Source organism: Poecilia mexicana, unplaced genomic scaffold (genome assembly GCF_051168715.1).
Source record: "Poecilia mexicana isolate PSO_F unplaced genomic scaffold, ASM5116871v1 scaffold_10, whole genome shotgun sequence".
NCBI lineage: Eukaryota > Metazoa > Chordata > Actinopteri > Cyprinodontiformes > Poeciliidae > Poecilia > Poecilia mexicana.
In genome coordinates this window covers 11,376,486-11,394,719 of record NW_028263379.1, presented here as the reverse complement: position 1 = coordinate 11,394,719, position 18,234 = coordinate 11,376,486, and the positions used below count along the sequence as shown (strand labels likewise).

The following is an 18,234-nucleotide window of genomic DNA, read 5'->3' as shown; positions in this document are numbered from 1 at the left end:
TGATCTGACTCTGGTGTTTTATTAAGCCAAATGTTTATTTCAATGTCCTGTTCACACTAAAGCAGCCATCCTTAAATAAGTCACATTGTTGACTACCAAATTAAACCATTTTATTTCATGTCAACCGTGCAGAAAAAAGCTATTTATGTTTGAAAGTAGCTACTTATTTCCTGTCCCAGGCCTCATTTCATTGTCCTGCTGACCATCTCAGACTTTTATCTTCCAGCAAATCTAAATCTAATGTCACCTTATAGTCCAGAGAGTTCTCAGTAATGCAACGACAGTGTTTACATCATTTCTCTCAGATTACATTGCCAAGTGATTTGAACTTCCAAGCAATAGGATGTCGACTACTAAAGATTTCACAGCTTTTAAAGCTGCTCTACTGGGTCAATAAAAAAGTGATTTAGGTCAGGAGTGCCCACTTGGGGAAGAGGCAGTAAAAAGAGAGTTATGTAAACGCAACATAAACAAAAAGAAGAGAGTTATGTGAAACATCTATAACGTATTTATGATCGCTTGGATTTGGTTCTGATTTCATCCAATCATCCAAGTTTTTTTTTTAAAACAGAAACCAGACTCCTGAAGCAAAAAGTGTTGCTTCCAATTGACACACAGAAGCAAAATTCTCTGTCAGGCTGCTAATTGGAAACTGCATGAGAAAAAATATGGAAGAGAAAACGTGAAACCCAGGAGCAGAACAGACACGACAGGATCCGAATAAACAAGGTTTCATTGTTAATCCATTCAACAATAAGGTCGCTTTGGTTCTTTTACCTGCCAGTGCAACTGGATGTTTGTTCTCTTTTGTTTATCCATGTATTTGTTGCTAGCTGGATTTCTTATGAGCACAATGAACATGCATAAATAATAGGTGGAGTAATGATGAATTTATATAGTTTTGGGTTTTCCGATAATCTTCGGTTTATGTGCCAAACAGATTAAACCTCAGATCTTTTTAAAGGTTTGATTAATAATTAAACACAGATTGATAAATAGAGCGACTGAATTAAAAATTAAATTTAAAAATGGTCATTTTAGACTATAATTAGCAAATATTACTGGTTTTCCAACTTGAAATTATATAATACTATAATTTCTGAGATCTGAATTCTGACTTTTTAAGGCAAATGAAATAGTGGAGTGATATTTGGTTTTATGCTGAGCATTTTGATGTAAACTGATGTATCATTATCCTTTTAGACAATATCAAAATTTGTAAATATTTTCAAGGATTCAAGGATTTTTTTATTGTAATGCCAGCTTTGCTTGTTTGTGGTACGAAATTCGCACTCAGGACATTTAATTCAATAAAGTAATTCTTGTGATGCACTGATACTTTTATTTTTTAATTTGTTTTTATTTAATTTTAATATTCTAATTTTTATTTTGTTGTGGAGAATTTAAAAAACAGTAAAAGAAGAAGAAAAGTAAGTTTAAATACTTTACCTTCAACCTTTTAAAGCTTTTATCCAGAGATCTGATTATGTGACATGAATGAAAGCCACAAGCACCAAGTAAACGTAACACCTGCAGTTTCAGAGCTTTTTCACCTTTCATATGGTAATTTGTCATTTGTTAATGGAAGAAAAGTTTTGATTTATCATTTCCATTTAAGCTCTATAATTAACAAGCAGGTAATCGACTGGGTTTTCTGGAACGTCTCACACTGATGCCCTTTAGGACACTTTAGAAACAATCCAGCTGAAAAACTCTCATTCGCTGCCTGTACAATAATAATCTTTACTGGTATTTCCTTGGTATTTAGCAGAGAAATTTCAATTTACACAGTCCAAGATTAATCTGTCTTTTCCCTCTTTTTCGTGTCCAGTCCTTTAACTAAACTGCTCTCTGTAGACACTTTGGCGAAGACGTCTACACATCTGTTTATGCACAACTTTAATAAGGTGAAACATGCAATCAAGATGAAGTATGATTAACTTTTCAAATGTATTTTTAATTATCTTGTTTTGAGTTTACTTTCATTTGTAAACCTTGGTAAAGTATTCAGTCTAGACATTTATAAATTTGTTTATGCACAACTTTAATAAGGCAGAAAAATGCAATCAAGATTAACTGTAATTAACTTTTCAAAAGTATTTTTAATCATCTTCAGTCTTTGACAGGCTGGCCACCATCTTTAATCTTTGGAAAGATTTGATGATGAACTTTAAAATGTCTAAAAATTTCTTCATGAATCCTCCCAGATTCAGTGGCGACTTGATTATATCTCAATATTTCACGCCAGAAAATTGGAACAATGTGTTTGTAACTTTCTAAACCACCTGCAGTTGATCAGAAACATCTAATAACTGTGTTGCCTCGCAAAAAAAAAAAAACATTCACGTCTATGAAACATTTTCACGTTTTCATCATGTTAAAACTAGAAGCTTCAACTTATTTTACTGGAATGTTTTTCATGCACTTAATGATGTATTAGTTTTACATTTTCAACTAAACTTTGCTAAATACACTGGAAGAAGAGGCACAATTTGGCAAGATTGCACTCTATTATGATTATTTACTGTTTCATCTCCAGGATTAGAGGACTGATGTCTCAGCACCATCTAGAGAAACTCATCCATGCGTTTATTACTGCCGCATTGATTACTGCAACAGCATCTTCACAGGTCTGACTAATAAATCAATCAAACAGCTGCAGCTGATCCAGAACGCTGCTGCTCGCGTTCTCACTAAAACCAGGAAGATAGAGCACATAACACCAGTTTTAAAGTCCCGACACTAGCTCCCTGTAGCTCAGAGAATAGACTTTAAAATACCATTGTTAGTTTATAAATCACTGAATGGTTTAGCACCATAATACATTAAGGATCTGTTATTGCTGTACCAACCGTCTAGACCCCTCAGATCTTCTGGTTCTGGTCTGCTCTGCATCCCCAGAACCAGAACCAAACGAGAAGAAGCAGCATTCAGTTTCTATGCACCACGGATTTGGAACAAACTTCCAGAAAACTGTAAAACAGCCGAAACACTGGGTGCCTTTAAATCCCAACTTAAAACCCACCTGTTTGGAGTTGCTTATGGCTAAATTAGGGTTAGAGTGCGGGTTTTGATGTCTTCGATGTTTTTAATGTTTTTAATGTTTTTAATGTTTTTATCTTTACTTTTTACCTATTATTAATTTCTTTTTATTTCTCTTTCTCACTGTCTACGTTTTAATGATGTAAAGCCCCCCAGAAAACGTCCCAGTTAAACGACGTTTAACTAAAGTCCTACAGGGTTTAGAGTCCCAGTTGACGGCGTTTCAACTAAAAACCTAGAGGTTGGAGTCCTTGTCAAACGGTGTTTTTGACTAAAGTCCCTAAAAGGGGTTTTAATGTTTTTATCTTTTTTTAAAATCTTTTTCAAAATCTCTTTTTCTCACTGTTTATTCTATGTCACATGCTGTTTGCATTTTAATTATGTAAAGCACTTTGAAATGCATTGCTGCTGAAATGTGCTATACAAAAAAAATTTGATTGATTGATTGATTGATTGATTGATTGATTGATTGATTGATTGATTGATTGATTGATTGATTGATTGATTGATTGATTGATTGATTGATTGATTGATAATACCATGCATGGGTTATATGGTAATGAGAAACTCAAACCTTCATGGGGAATTTGGTTGATCCGGCTCAGAAGTGTCTGTATGGGGGAACTGGGAGGGAATCTCATTAGGGGAGGTGTAAAGAAGAAACAGCAGCCAATCCTCGTCTCTGCAGGAGGTGGACATGAGGTACATGATCTTCCTTCCTATTCACATCCATTAGGAATACTCAGGCTGCTGTTGGGCTCAGAGAGGAAAACATCCAGTACAAAATGATTAATACAAATTTAGCGGGTAGATTTTCTCTCAGTCCAGACTGACCGAATTTAGATGTTTTGAAAGTCAACCTAATGTCAGGTTTGATGTATAGAGCCATCCATTAGAGCATTAACCTCTGGAAAATACTACTAAATAAGTAAGGAAACATCAACTTTTAAACTGTTTTAATTCATTATTCATTAATTATTACATTCACTAAGCATGAATGCTGCCTTTGACCTTCTGATTTTACATGATAATGAGTTCTGTGGCATAATATATTATCAGATGATACAAATTTTCATCACAATTACCTCTTTTGATTGTAAGAAATAATGCAATGTCCTATATAAATCACATCGAGTTTTATTTTATTCGCAGTCTTTATGGTTTTTCTGCAGCAGTGTCCGGTTCGAAAGCTTGAGGAGCCAAACAACCTGATGAATTTGACCAGCAGCCAATCAGAAAATGAGAGTAAGGAGGAGGTAGCAGGACTGACTGACGGAGCTCCAGAAACTGACCCAAAGGTCGCAGGAGTCACCTGAACTCCTCAAGAGGAAGACCTGGAGGTTGCATGGTCCACTAATGAAGCTAAAGTGGCGCCGTAACAAGGCTCCAGAGGAAAACCGAAACCAAACGGTCTGCTCATGTTTTGACCCTAATTTTTAAAAGAGAACAAAAAAACATGCAAGACTGTTTTTTTAAATGTCATTAGTTTTCTCTCTTTCCTCTTCTTTTCACATGAAGCCCATTCATTGGCAACTCAAACACATTTGTTTGTCCAAACATACAGAATGCACTTCAGCAAGTCTCATTTCTAGTTTTCCATCACTGAGAAAAGACTTGAAGAAGATAAAACACACACACAACATGATGAGTTGTGTAAAGAACTGAATTCTTTGCAGTAAATTGAATCTGCTTCATTCAGCTAAACACAGTCTGGCACAGAAAGCTAAAAAAGAAATGCACAACTTGGCAAAAATCAGGCAACAAACTTTGTATTTGTGATGTGGCGCAGCAGGAGTAAATGGCTCCACTTTAACTTTGAAATGGAAAGTTTATTTTGGACATTCACTGAACCTGACCCACATCTGCCATGAAAAAGCAAAAGATAAACCAATGGAACTTGCAATTTTTACTCACATAAGCACATCACGTTGAAAGGCAACATTTCCGGTTGGAAAGGCACCAATTTGGGGGGATTTATTCATGCAAGCGGTCGTGATCAAAATGACCAGAACTAGTAAATGAAAGGGTTCAAAGAAAGAAGGAAAATACTAGTGTTTGTGCCCAGCAGAATAAAAGGGGTGGGGGGGTGTTTTTGCATTTCAGGAGTGCAGGTATAAAGAAGTGCTCTGGTCATATTCAACTCTCTTACACCAGCCTGCAGCGTCTGGAGCCGCTGTGCAAGACTTTCCTTCTGTCTGTTTACCTCCCCTCCACCTGCTATGGTCCTCTACTTGCACGGCTCTAATTTAAGCACCACAGACAGCTCCAGTCTAGGCAGCGACGCGACCCTGCGCGACTCCACGGCGCCCCAGAGCCGCGATGGGCTGAGCCGGAGCGGCCACACGGCGGTGGCGGTGTGCCTCGGCTTCATTCTGGTGGCCGGGATCCTCAACAACTCTCTGACGCTGCTGGTCTTCGCCAAGTTCCGCTGCCTGTGGACACCGATCAACCTCATCCTGCTCAACATCAGCCTGAGCGACGTTCTGGTGTGCGTCTTCGGGACGCCGTTCAGCTTCGCCGCGAGTCTGCGCGGTAGGTGGCTCATCGGAGAGTTCGGCTGTAAGTGGTACGGGTTCGCCAATTCGCTTTTTGGTGAGTTATACACTGTTATCGTTGTTGTTGTTGTTTGACATTGCGAGGTTTGTTTGCTAAATGTTTAACTATTATTAAGAAGTTCCTAACTAAAAAAATGATCACCAATTTTATACTTTAGAAACAACATTTTGAGGATATTAAATGTTATAATTTAATTCCATCTTGGTGTTAAATTATTATGTTTTGGTGAGTTATGTTGTTATTGTTGTTTGATATTGCTGGACTTGTTTGCTAAATAAAAAGTTCCAAACTAAAGAATTATCACCAATTTTACACTTTAAAAACTAAATTTTGAGGGTATAAATATTACCAATCAAAATATTTTTTTCACCACTAAAATTCTTTCGATAAAAAGCACAACACACTTCCCCTTGCATTTTTTTTGTAAATTATACTTCACCTGCCATGAATGCTAAGGCTAGTTAGCATGTTCATGAATGACGGTTTTCCTGTCATGATTATTTGTGTCTCACCCATCAACACGTTGAACAGCGTGTACACGAGGATGATCGACAGCGCTAAGACTCTCCTCCTGGCTCTGATTGGCTGTTTTTGAGCAGGATGTGCATTTTTGCGCTTGGAGGAGTTGGAGGAGCGTAATTGTTTTCACAGATTATCTGTCTCGACAGTTTTCATAATTATGAAATTATGAAACATATGTTATAACACTTTCATTCTGCAGCTGTTTGTAAGACAATTGTCTTAATCCTGATGACGTTTGTCACAATGGACAACACATTGTTAGTCATGGGCGCCCGCCCTGGACTGGAAGCTGTTTGTTTTGTTTTGTTTTGTTTTGTTTTGTTTTGTTTTGTTTTGAAAGTGGCCAACTTTCTATTATTCATCTAGATTTGACAGAGTAGGGCCTCCCAAACCTCCTGTGTCTCTGCTCCCAGTTCCCGCACATTTTCTTCCAGCCAACTCTGTTGTTAACGTGTCATAACTTGTTATTCCGAGCCGCCTTTAAACGCAACATGACCTCGTGTTCATGTTACTTTCATGAGTAATTTTACTGCACTGTAAAACGTTTTGTCTTTTCTTGAACAACATTATCAATTATTGCTACTCTTACTTGAGTAAAAAAGAGGAAAAAAAACAGTCATATTTCATATAAATTAGAATATTTTTAATATTTTTAAAAAGTTAATTTATTTCAGTAAAACACGTTATTTATATTAATTACACAACTGGATGTTTTCAAGCCTTTTTTGTTATTTGAAGGGTTACATACATATTTATGTGTTTATATTAAATAAAAAGGTTGTGGCTCCTTCTTGATAAATTCCTCTGGAGTCGGGTTTGAGAACACTGTGATCTCACCTTTAAATGATTCTTTAATTATGAAGACATTATTAAAACTTACATTCCATCAAGCTGACATTAGTTTCCTATAAATCATCTTTAAAAAGTGAAAAATGAAGCGGCTAATTGAGTTTCTGGTAATAAACCCATTAAACACTTTCAAATTATGATCAAGCCGGGGAATTTTATATTGACTGAGACATTAAAAAACTATTTCATGAACTGACCTTCATCCATTTATCCAATCAAACCACAAAACTCCCATGGAAAAAAAGAGAACATTCATGCCAGCATATAGTTATAATTAAAAATTTAAAATTAATTTTAATTGCAAAAAATCAGAATGGTTCATTAAATAAAGATGAAGCCAAGTTGTAAAAATGATAAGTGAAAAACTGAATGTAACTTGAGATTCATGTTAAACCACCTTTCATTTTTATGGCTCTTTTAAAGTCCAGTTCCAGCATTTTAGTCATGCGTTATCACATTGCAGCACGGTCGAATGGTCAGTCTGCTGTAGATTTATTCATCTCTTTGGATTCATTTTCCTCTCACTAAAAAAGGTTTTTCTTGCGGTTTATTCAGATCTTTGCCGAGTTAATTCAGGCAGCCATTTTCTTTTGAGAGAGATGATGTGTTGTCCTGGCACTTATACATTTTCCTTTTTCTATTTGTCTGAATGAACTTTGACATTCACCAGCTCACAGCGACGTGAACTTGTTGGAAGATTTAAAGCTTTCCATTAAAGGTGCAGTATGTAACTTTTATAGAAATATATTTTTTTCATATTTGTAAAAGTGTCACCACATTGTGACAATATGAAACAGATAACCTGTGAAAAGATCGATCTCCTCCACTTCCTCTCTGAGCTACTGTCCTGAACAAAAACAACCAATCATAGCCAGGAGGAGGGGCTTAGCGCTGTCAATCAATCTCACAAATGTGCTTTTAGATCTACTAATGGTGGAAAAACATTTTACTCCTACAGAAAAATAATTTATCCGTCATCATGGGTGGCCATGCTAACTAGCCTTAGCATTCACGACAGGCTACGCTAACAGCAGCGTATAATAGAGCAAAAGGAGGAGATTATCTGATAACATACTGTCATTATTTAGTGACAGTTTCGAAAAATATGCATAAAAATATGTATATTTTTATAAAAGTTTAAGGTATACATACACCAAACTGATGAGTGATACAATAATCTCACGATATGATACACAATATTCTGCTCACAATACGATATGTATTGCGATATTCAGCAAACGATACAATTCAATACACTTTTGCGATTTTCTGAAAGATTTTAGAGGGACAGAGTGATTTTGGTGACATTTTGTGACTGTTATAAAGTTGGATTGAATTAATTTAACTGAAAACTGATTCAAAGCACCAACTACACAATACCTGGCTCTGGTTGGACATGGAGACAGACTTATTGTCGGCAGCTGGACAAAATTAATCAAAGAAGTGGTAAGAAAACATGTTTCTTTTAATTGAAACAGTACAAACTGTAGCTTACATGCATTTGTAAAGTAAACAAAGTGCACCAAGTACCATGCTCTGAATAGTTTGATATCTTTTTAACCTTGACACTTAACATCTGAAGGAATCACTCTAAGCCTGATGACCTAATCACTCTCCTGGCAAAGCAAGCAGTGAGTGAGCAAGGTGACAGTTGGATGTTACAATACTTGCGGATGAATATCGATTTTTTTCTAGGAAAGAAAATATCGATATATATATCGCAAAATCGATATTATTACACAGCCCTATAATATTATATTTGATTTGTGCACTAAAATAACAAATATGTGGATGACTGACGATTATATTTCACTGTTCCTCTCTCCATAAGGCATTGTGTCCCTGGTGTCCCTGTCGGTCCTTTCCTACGAGCGCTACAACACCGTGCTGCGTTCCTCTAAGGTGGACGTCTCAGACTTCAGGAAGGCCTGGCTCTTCATCGGAGGCACCTGGGTCTACTCGCTCCTCTGGACGCTGCCACCCTTCCTGGGTTGGAGCAGCTACGGTCCCGAAGGTCCCGGAACCACTTGCTCTGTCCAGTGGCACCTGCGCTCGCCCACCAGTGTGTCCTATGTGCTGTGTCTCTTCATCTTCTGCTTGCTGCTGCCACTGATGCTCATGGTTTACTCTTATGGACGAATCCTGTTTGCTATAAGGAGGGTGAGTGCATAAGTAAACAAGGTTTCTATGGTAACATGGAGTAGCTTGGGTAAGATGACGGAGTATTAGGGCAATTGTGGAGAGAAAGAAAACAAAGAGGAGTAAATTTCCGGCAAAGCAAAAATAAAATTTTATCTCAGAAATTTTCTAGAAAAAAAAGCTGGAAAATGTCTAAGCTTGAAAACTAAGAAATCTGCTAAAAAAGAAAAAAACTCAGAAATTTTGAGGTTATTCTCAGAAATCTTCTAGAAAAAGCTAAAAAAAGGTCTAAGTTTGAAAAGTCAAAAATCTGCTACAAAAAACTCTGAAATGTTTAGATTTTTCACACAAATCTCCTAGAAAAAACAAGGAAATTTGTGAGTCTGAAAAGTAAAAAAATTACTTTAAAAAGACTCAGAAATATTGAGATTAATCTCAGAAATTTTCTTGAAAAAAACTTGGAAATTTCTGAGTATGTTGAGTTTTGTGAAAACAGTTTGCAGGTTAAAAACAATGGTGTCTCATATGTTAACATCAGACTCACAGAAACATATTTTTCATATTAAATGTAATTGAATTTATTTAATCCATAATAACACCTTAAACCAGAAACCAGTCTGCTCAGTTTTTCAATTGGTGCTCTGCAGAAAAACTGGGATGTGAAGCATAGAAAACCTCTGAGCAGCTTTCGCTCAGGGTTTTGTTGCAGACTTCAACTCTCTACATTCAGATGTAATTTCCTAATTATAGTCTGAACATAACTTTTTCAATTATGCCTTCTGCATATCAGTAAGGAGCATAATTGTGTATTATATTAAGGCCTAAAAGCCTTTAACAATTTCTTGAACTGAAAAATGCTCATTTGCAAATGCATCTAAAGCATACATGGCACAAACCAGCGCTGCACCTTTCTTGAGAATAATTTTGTTAAAATGCTTTCATTGTTGTCCGTCTACTCAGCCTAAAAGCTCCAAAGGCTCCACTGACGGGTTCTGCAGGTGTGTTTTCCTGCCAGGGTACTTCTGAGATTCAGAAATGCTTGTCTGAGTTTGAGCTGCAGCTGTCAGAGCCGTCGTCGTTGTCAAGCCAAAACATCCCAGAATCCACTGGAGTGTGTTTACAGTCTGTGAATCAATTCATCCAGCAGGAGAAGGTTTTATTTAGGGGCTGCGGCTTTGCTCTGTGCAGTGATCCTCTTAGATTCCCTTAACTCAAGCCTGCCTTTATTGAGTTTCCTATAAACCTGTCAATCATATCTAAATTGGTAATTAAAGGCTCCCAGTTGCTCTTTGCTTCCACTACTGCTATGAATGAATCACCCAGAAGGTATTTTTAGAGCCTGTGAGCTGTGTGTTACCATTGGATACCCAGCGTTATATAAGCATGTGGGTTTTTTTTTTTTTTTTGAAAGTCCGTGCTCCCAGAGGAGTCGGAGCAGAGAAGGTGTCCTGAAAATTTCACCTGATGTTCGGCAGCGAACCACGTCAGCAACATTTCTTAGAAACAGATGAATGAGGATGTTTCAGTGCAATAAAGACGATTCCTTTAGATTGAAATCACTCTGGTGTTTTCAATTCTCACATCTGAGGGAGAAAGTTTAATTGTATCTATAATATCAGCACTGAATGAAAAACCTTGAAGCAAATAATCTAAAGTTCATGTGTCAAATGTTTAATGCCAAATTGCATTAGTCTCTCTAGTTTTTCTGAGATTTTACTACCATGGAAAATCATCGGATCCCTGCACTGTTTTGTGATAATGCTTAATGGTGAGTTTACTGAAAATGTTCCAACAAATTGGTCAAAAACGTTGTGTTAATGTGATGCTAACTCCCACCTGCAGGTGGCAGTATTTCTTAGCCTACACAGCTTCCTCAGCTTTATTTGATGTCAAGTCCGTTAGCAAGCAAAAGTCATATTTTCCGTCATACATAAGCGCAAATATTAAAAAAAATATCTAGCTAATATTTCTAAATTAGCTCCACAAATCAGTGATTTTGATTGAAAAAAAAAATCACAAAATTCTGGAGGGACTGATCAGTTTCAAAACATGTTCAGTATTATTTAATTTTAAGAAATAGACACGGACACAGCTGTTTATCAATATCCTAACAGTTTGTTAATGGGTTTTATCAATACATTGTGACACAACCGACACTGAACATTCATGATCTTGACAAAAGTGAGTTTGACTCCCATGATCTAAAGCAATAAAATGTCCATTGGCTTTACTCTGTGCTACAGAAATCAGCAAATTTGTACAAAGTAGAAGCTACTTTTTAGTTGCAGAAGCATAATCTCACACTTAAAGAAACTTCAGGACAAGCCTTCCTTTAATTCGAGTGCATTTGCTCAGTGGAGAAAGTTGTTCTTCCTTAAAAAATAATAATAAAGTTTTTGCACCAAAAACCTTCCTTAAAAAATAATTGTAAGCAAAATAATATTTTCTTTACTTCTTTTAGTCCAATGGAGTTTCTAAAAACTCTAAAGATTGGTGATAAAAAGGGTAATTTCTCCAAGCCATTCATGAAAATTAGAAAGATGAGAGAGCATAACGTCTAAAGTTAGATGTCTGTGTTAATTTTCAAAGTGAGGACGCAGCTACAAGAAAATAACTACTAGCCTAAAGTTGCTAATCAAAATGTCTAAAACAACTGGAAGTATGACTGATGAAGACCAACAACACTTGGACCAGGAAAAAGGACAATAAGGAAGGAAGTGTGTCATTTAAAAAATCTGGCAATATTTCAATCCACAGATTTATTTCTTTTGTCGGGACTTACAATTTGATTATCAGAAAATGTCAGAGCTAGATGTCGAAAAGAGGAGAGCTTGATGTGCATGTGCAGCAGTCAAGAGTTAAACGTTTACGTCCTTATTGGATTTTAGTTGGACAGTAATTAAAAACCTACTTAATTTTATGAATGAAGGATCATAGGCTGTCATTCATCTTGACGTTTGATTTCAAGAAGTGGCAGAACAATCAGGTGGGATCTTATTTTGACCCGTTCCCGCCTCCTCTCCTCCAACCTCCTGCTGATTGACCTGAAAATTGATCTCTGCAAAATATTTGAAAGGATGTCTCACTTTCTGAAATACCCAGAAATGAGGAGGTTTGGTAGAGATGTTTTATTCAGTGGCTTTTTCTAAAGTTATTTCTAAAACATATTAATTATGCAGTATAGATAAACATATATTCGTTACATGTGTTATTTGTGAAAGAAATCTGAAAGGCTGATACAGGTGTATGGTGCAACGGCTGGATGATGAAGCATTATGATGAGTTTAGGTTTAAATATTGACTAGAAAACAAATTAATCTTAATTTGTTTTGAGCCTTTGAGTTTTCCTTTGTTCTGCAGGAATCCAGTGACAGCTGAAAGAAGCCCTGACTAAAAGGTGCAAATAAGATGCAGTGTTATTCTTCACTCTACCACTAGATGGCAGTAAATGAATAGAATCTCCAGATGGGTTGCTTTAAACTTATGTTATTAATCAAACGACAAATTGTTGATAAAAAAAATCCAGAAGAAATGTCAAAATATTAAAAAAAATTAACTTTATCATGCACAAAAAGTTTATAATAGTTTTGTATTTTTTAAAATCGTAGTTTAATTTTGTTTGGTTGTGACTTTTTAATGGCTAATTCAGTTAGTTTTAGTAAGTTTTTAGGAGTGAGTTTGCTGGTTATATTAGTTATTACTAGTTAAGTATTGCTTAGTTTCAGTATAGTTTTTATTGTTATAGATGTTTGAGTATTTTCTTAATGGTTAATTTTTAGGTGGAGATTTCAAAAAGTTCAAAGTATTTTATTGCGATCATGTTTACCTTAAATACTCAACATAATTTACCTTTTAAAAAATATATTCAGTTATTGGTGAACAAACGAAAACTGACCTGAGTTTTCTCCCAACTTTTGCTGTGGTCATTTTGTGGACCTGGGAGGCCGAAGGCTGATGGAAACTGCTAGTGTGAAAAAAAATATTAATGAGTTTATTTATTAGATTTTATGATTCTAATGACTTAAACACAAAAATAAAGGGTATTATTTCTCTAATTTTAGTAGAATTTAGCTATTTAATTAAACATGCAACATACTTCCAGTTAGTTATATTTTTTCCCATTAACTACCGTTTTTATTTATTCTAGTTAATGAAATTAATTATAATAATCTTGGTGCACACCACATGCAAAACTGTGTGAACAAGGCACTATCTCATGCTCATGAGAAAATGTATTTTCTATTTTTTCCCTTTCATGTCCCTTTCAGTACTCCTTAAAAACAAAACTCTTATGATTTCAGCTTATACCTGTTAGAGCAGTGGTCCCCAAACTTTTTCCTGTGAGGGCCACATAACTTTTCCCTTCTCTGGTGGGGGATTGTTGACGGGGGTGCACGTTTCTCGATTGATTTTTACCCAGAAAGCACATGGGCAAAAACCATGAGTGAAACGGTCACTGGGACTGACTAGTATATATTCCATTGAGGGACTATAACTATAATATATTAATTTCTCATAAAGGCTCGTTTTGAAGTATAAGTTTCTACTCACAGGCATGCGGTGTTCCTAACAGACACGTGTACATCTGCTCTACCGCTCGCAAACAACCGTACCGATTAAATAACATAAAAGTCAAGCAGTTCCCTAAAAGTCCAGCAGATGGCAGCAATGCGCCCCACAGTTTGCAGGACACACTTCCTGCTCTAAAGAGCCCCCTGGTGGTTGAAGAAAAATCCACATATAAACCGGAAAAAAAATGTGAATGCTCTCTGGTAATGTTAAGGGGGCCGGACCAAATGTGGAGGCGGGCTGGCCGTAGCTTGGGGACCCCTGTGTTAGAGGAATATTAGATTATGCTCCTAAAACGATGAAATTCGGTCATTTTTGCCTTCTCTGTCTGTGACTCTGTTCTGCAGGCGGGTAAGGTGAACCTGCTGGCCGCGCAGCGCAGAGAGCAACACATTCTGCTCATGGTGCTGTCCATGGTGTCCTGCTACATGGTGTGCTGGATGCCCTATGGAGTCACGGCGCTGATGGCCACCTTCGGCCGGTCGGGGCTGGTCACGCCGCTGGCCAGCGTGGTGCCGTCCATCCTGGCCAAGTTCAGCACGGTGGTCAACCCCATCATCTACGTGTTCTTTAACAACCAGGTAGGAAGAATGAAGCACAGTGATTTTTCTGGAGAGGAAAACTTTAAAGGGGCGGTATTATGTGTTATAGCACAATCAAGTAACTATATTAACTTCAGTTGTTGTTATAAAAATGCTATATGAGCTTATTTCAGTGACTTGAAATTGGGTCTCTGTCTCTTTAAAAACTCTCTGAAGCCCGCCGTCAGGAAGTCATCACAACATGTCTCCTCTATGACACTTCAACAACCAGCGTTGTGCTGAGAAATAGCTCACATAATGAGCTCCGGAGATGTGCATTTCCACCAGATGTTTGCTAATTGCTGCTGGCTAGTCTGAAGGAGCTGAGTGGGGGACTTGTGATAGAGGCAGCAGCTCAGAAACCTCAGGGCTGAGGAGGAGCTGTGCCTTGAAGGCGGGGCTAGGTACACCCAGGTGTTTTGAATAGCTGAATGGTTGCCATGGAGATTACAGGATTTCTCAAACATGAATGAATGAATCAAAGCAACATCCAAAGTTATGTTTTTAGTGAGGGAATAACATTATAACGTGACTTAAGGATAAAATAAGTTGATTTTACATGATACTGCTCCTTTAAAACAATAAGATAACTCACCTGACTTCCAAGACGGAAAACAAAAATTATCACCAGGTTTATGACAAAAGTTTAAAGAGAGAAAAAGATACAATAGTTTAATGTTTAAGCTCCTTTTCAGATTTTGTAGAGCTACAAACACGAGTTATTGCATTTTATTGGGACTTTATGATCGACCAAAGCAAAGTTGTACGTAGTCGTTAACCAGAAGGAAATTATTTTAAAACAAGCTGCGTGAGATTCTAACAAACTATTTAGCTTTAGCTGAAATCACAGCCGCAGGTTTTTGGTTTCTACCAGCACCTCCGCATGCTGACAGCTTTACTCACTGAGGATCATTTGGATGGAGAGCAATCCTGACCATCAGTGTTCATGTCTTGCTGCAGAATCTGAATTGGGTTTAGGTCTGGACTTTGACTGAACCATTATGTTGTAGCTCTGGCTGTACGTTGTAACAGCCGTAAACCCAAGCGTTACAACGTTCAGGGTTGTTATCCCACTAAACCTTCGCCCCGGTCTTTTTTCAGTCTGTAAAATATTTTCTTCCAAGTTTATCCTGAGTTAAGATCTGCCCATCTTTCAGTTTGCTCTGATCAGAGAACAGACTGAGATTGATTAGGTGTGTTGAGGTGGATAGTTATTTTTACATGTAGCATTTGTAGGGTAAACATTTCAGTGCATGCTGACTACATGCCTTAAATATACATTTTTTTTGTATGAAATAATCATAAATTATGTATAATTTTCCTCCGATTCTAATATGATGAAATGTGGAAAAGGTCTAAAAAACCATGGTAATTTTATCAAAAATACCAGAATATATCAGCTTACTTTTTAATTTTTCCATCTGTCATTCAAAATAAATAAAACTACCTTCACTGGAGATGTCAAGTTCTTGATAATTTCCACTGGAATATTTGTTGTTTATTAACTATATTATCATGTAGGGATTAAAAGGCTCCTAAACTTAAGTACTGTGTTGATACATAACAGAAAACTTAGCAAAAGCCTTTTTAAAAATCAAATTAAGTTGATTAAGTAATTTGACTGAGTCAGTAAAAATATCAATAGATTTGAGTGATAATTGTATTTTACAAAACTTTTTTCTGAAAAATCTGACCAACTGAATTATGCATCTTTCAAATCTTTCAAGTTTTAATGCAGAAAATGAGTGAAAAAGAAAACTGCAGAAAGGCTGAAAAACTGTTCATTAAGACCACTTTGCATGATTTCAGTGTAAAGCCTGGCTGCCTAAAGACAAACTATAAAGTGCAGGTTTAAACTGTATAAATTAGCATATTGCTTTATATCAAAATCTAGTTAATCAGCAAAAGAAAAGCATCTGTGAGGTAAATGTTCCGGTTTAGGCGTTCGAGGCTCATTCTGTATTTCAAACAGTTTTACAGGTGCGTCGTGGCCTTGGTAAAGTGCAGCGGGGAGCCACACTCTGTTCAAGGAGAGGAACAACCAGCTCCAAGAAACCATCAGTCGGCCGCCTTTGATGGTCGGAAACCAGCCTCCTCCAGCCCTTCGCAGCCTCAGCTCCTGTGCAGCAGCCGCAGCGGCAGAAACATCCTGTTTGTCCATTACACACCATGAAAGCTTCATCATCACATCCGTCACTGGGCGCTTCCTTTTGGGTTTTCATTTTTGTTGTTTTTAGACAGTTATTAATATTTTATGTATTTTCTGGTAATTATTACATTGAAGATTCTCTTGAACAAAAAGGCTTCGCCGCGATTCTGCTACATGAGAAGCTCTTATAGGAAACTGAAGATATAAATTCATTTTTCCAAACTTTCCTTCTGTTAAACTTTGACTTCTTATTTTAAAAAAGATATTTATTTTACTTTACATAAATATATTTTGCTTCACATAAGTATTTCCCCCAAATGAAGAGAGGGCAGTTTAATCCCTTTTGTAGTTTGTCTTGATGTTTGTTCAAGAAAGTAAATAACTAAATATTATTTATATAGAACACTTTACAGGTCAGAAACCACAAAGTGCTTTACAAAATATGAGACATAAAACCACAGAAGGAGAGATAAAACAAAATAAAACTAATAAAAGCCAATCTGAATAAATGTGTCTTCAGCTGATTTTGCAAAGTATCAAAGTTAGAGGGACCAAAATGATCCTGGTTCACAAAAACAAGGTAAAAATAAATGAATAAATGTTGATTAATGAAGTCGGGTGTCAAACTCATGTTCTCAAATGGCTGGTTGTGATTGATAAAACTCATTAACAAATTGTTAAAATATTAATAAATCGATGTCTCTGCATTTGATAAGTCCTTCTTAATGTTAAATAATACTGAACATTGTTTCACATTGATGTAATTTAGCAGAGTGCAGATGAAAACAGCTTTGCTTCGATTGATAGAAATGATATTTACACAACTTAAAGCCTATATTTATGCATCCCTATGGGGCCTTATAAAAAGCTGTGGCGGGCCAGATTTGGCCCCCAGGCCTCCAGTTTGACACATTTTCAAAGGTTCATATTTAGTTTGTTCTCTGCAGGTGTAGAGCTGGAGTTAAGAACGCTTCGAACCACCAGGGGAAGCTGTGAAACTCGTCAGCACTGACTTCAGCAGCAGCTACCTGCCGAAGGTTCATGTGTTGCTATAATTAAACACATGCAGAAAACTTGGAGTGCAAACGTTTCCATACGCATTTGTTTCCTTTTTTCACTTTAACACTGACTTTATATGTGATCAGAGATGCAGGTTTATCGCACAGCTTGCTTTCTGTGACGAAGACATTTTATGAAGCTGTTATTGCAAAAAACAAGGTATTAAAAATAATTGACGACAGTTAGGTGATTAAATCTCATTAAATATACAACAAATATTATCCGCCTAAAAGAAAAATACAAAGAAGTGTATATATTGCTATGTAAATGTAGAAAATGGCAAGAGTACATTGCAGTTAATTTTATTTTTGAAAAAGAATTGCTGCTTAGATGTTACAACCAAACTTATTCAAACTGTTTATACATTTCAAAGTCAGAACGGAGAGAAATATCCTTAAATTTGCTTTAGTAATATGGAGAGAGTTTTATGGCGAAAAGAAAAGACGGAGCTCCAGTCAGACTGAATCATCCTGCAGCAACACCGCAGCTGCAGGAACGGAGAATGCAGCTCTCTGTGCATTCAGCTGTGAAACCGTGTTACATTAAAATGTTTCACTTTAGCTCAACTTTTGCTACCACAACCAAAGTGCTGTGGTGAAGTAGTGAAACTCCTTCAGATGGATAACCCTGCTGCGTATGGGAATCTAAAATAAGAAGCCTTCTTCATGAATCTCTGTGAGTTGTCTCACCTCATCCGTCTTGATTAACAAATATTAATGAGAATGGTGGAGGATATGTCATGCTGTGGGCCTGTTTGTTGTTGAAACA

General features: G+C 36.7%; 1 protein-coding gene across 1 annotated transcript; it reads left to right on the top strand.

Moving 5' to 3' along the window:
- Positions 1-5,136: 5,136 nt before the first annotated feature.
- Positions 5,137-16,431, top strand: tmtops3a (teleost multiple tissue opsin 3a). Its single transcript, XM_014984636.2, has 4 exons — positions 5,137-5,634; positions 8,801-9,129; positions 14,025-14,258; positions 16,231-16,431. The coding sequence occupies exons 1-4, from the start codon at positions 5,262-5,264 to the stop codon at positions 16,429-16,431; spliced, it is 1,137 nt and encodes a 378-aa protein (XP_014840122.2). The 5' UTR covers positions 5,137-5,261.
- Positions 16,432-18,234: the final 1,803 nt, after the last annotated feature.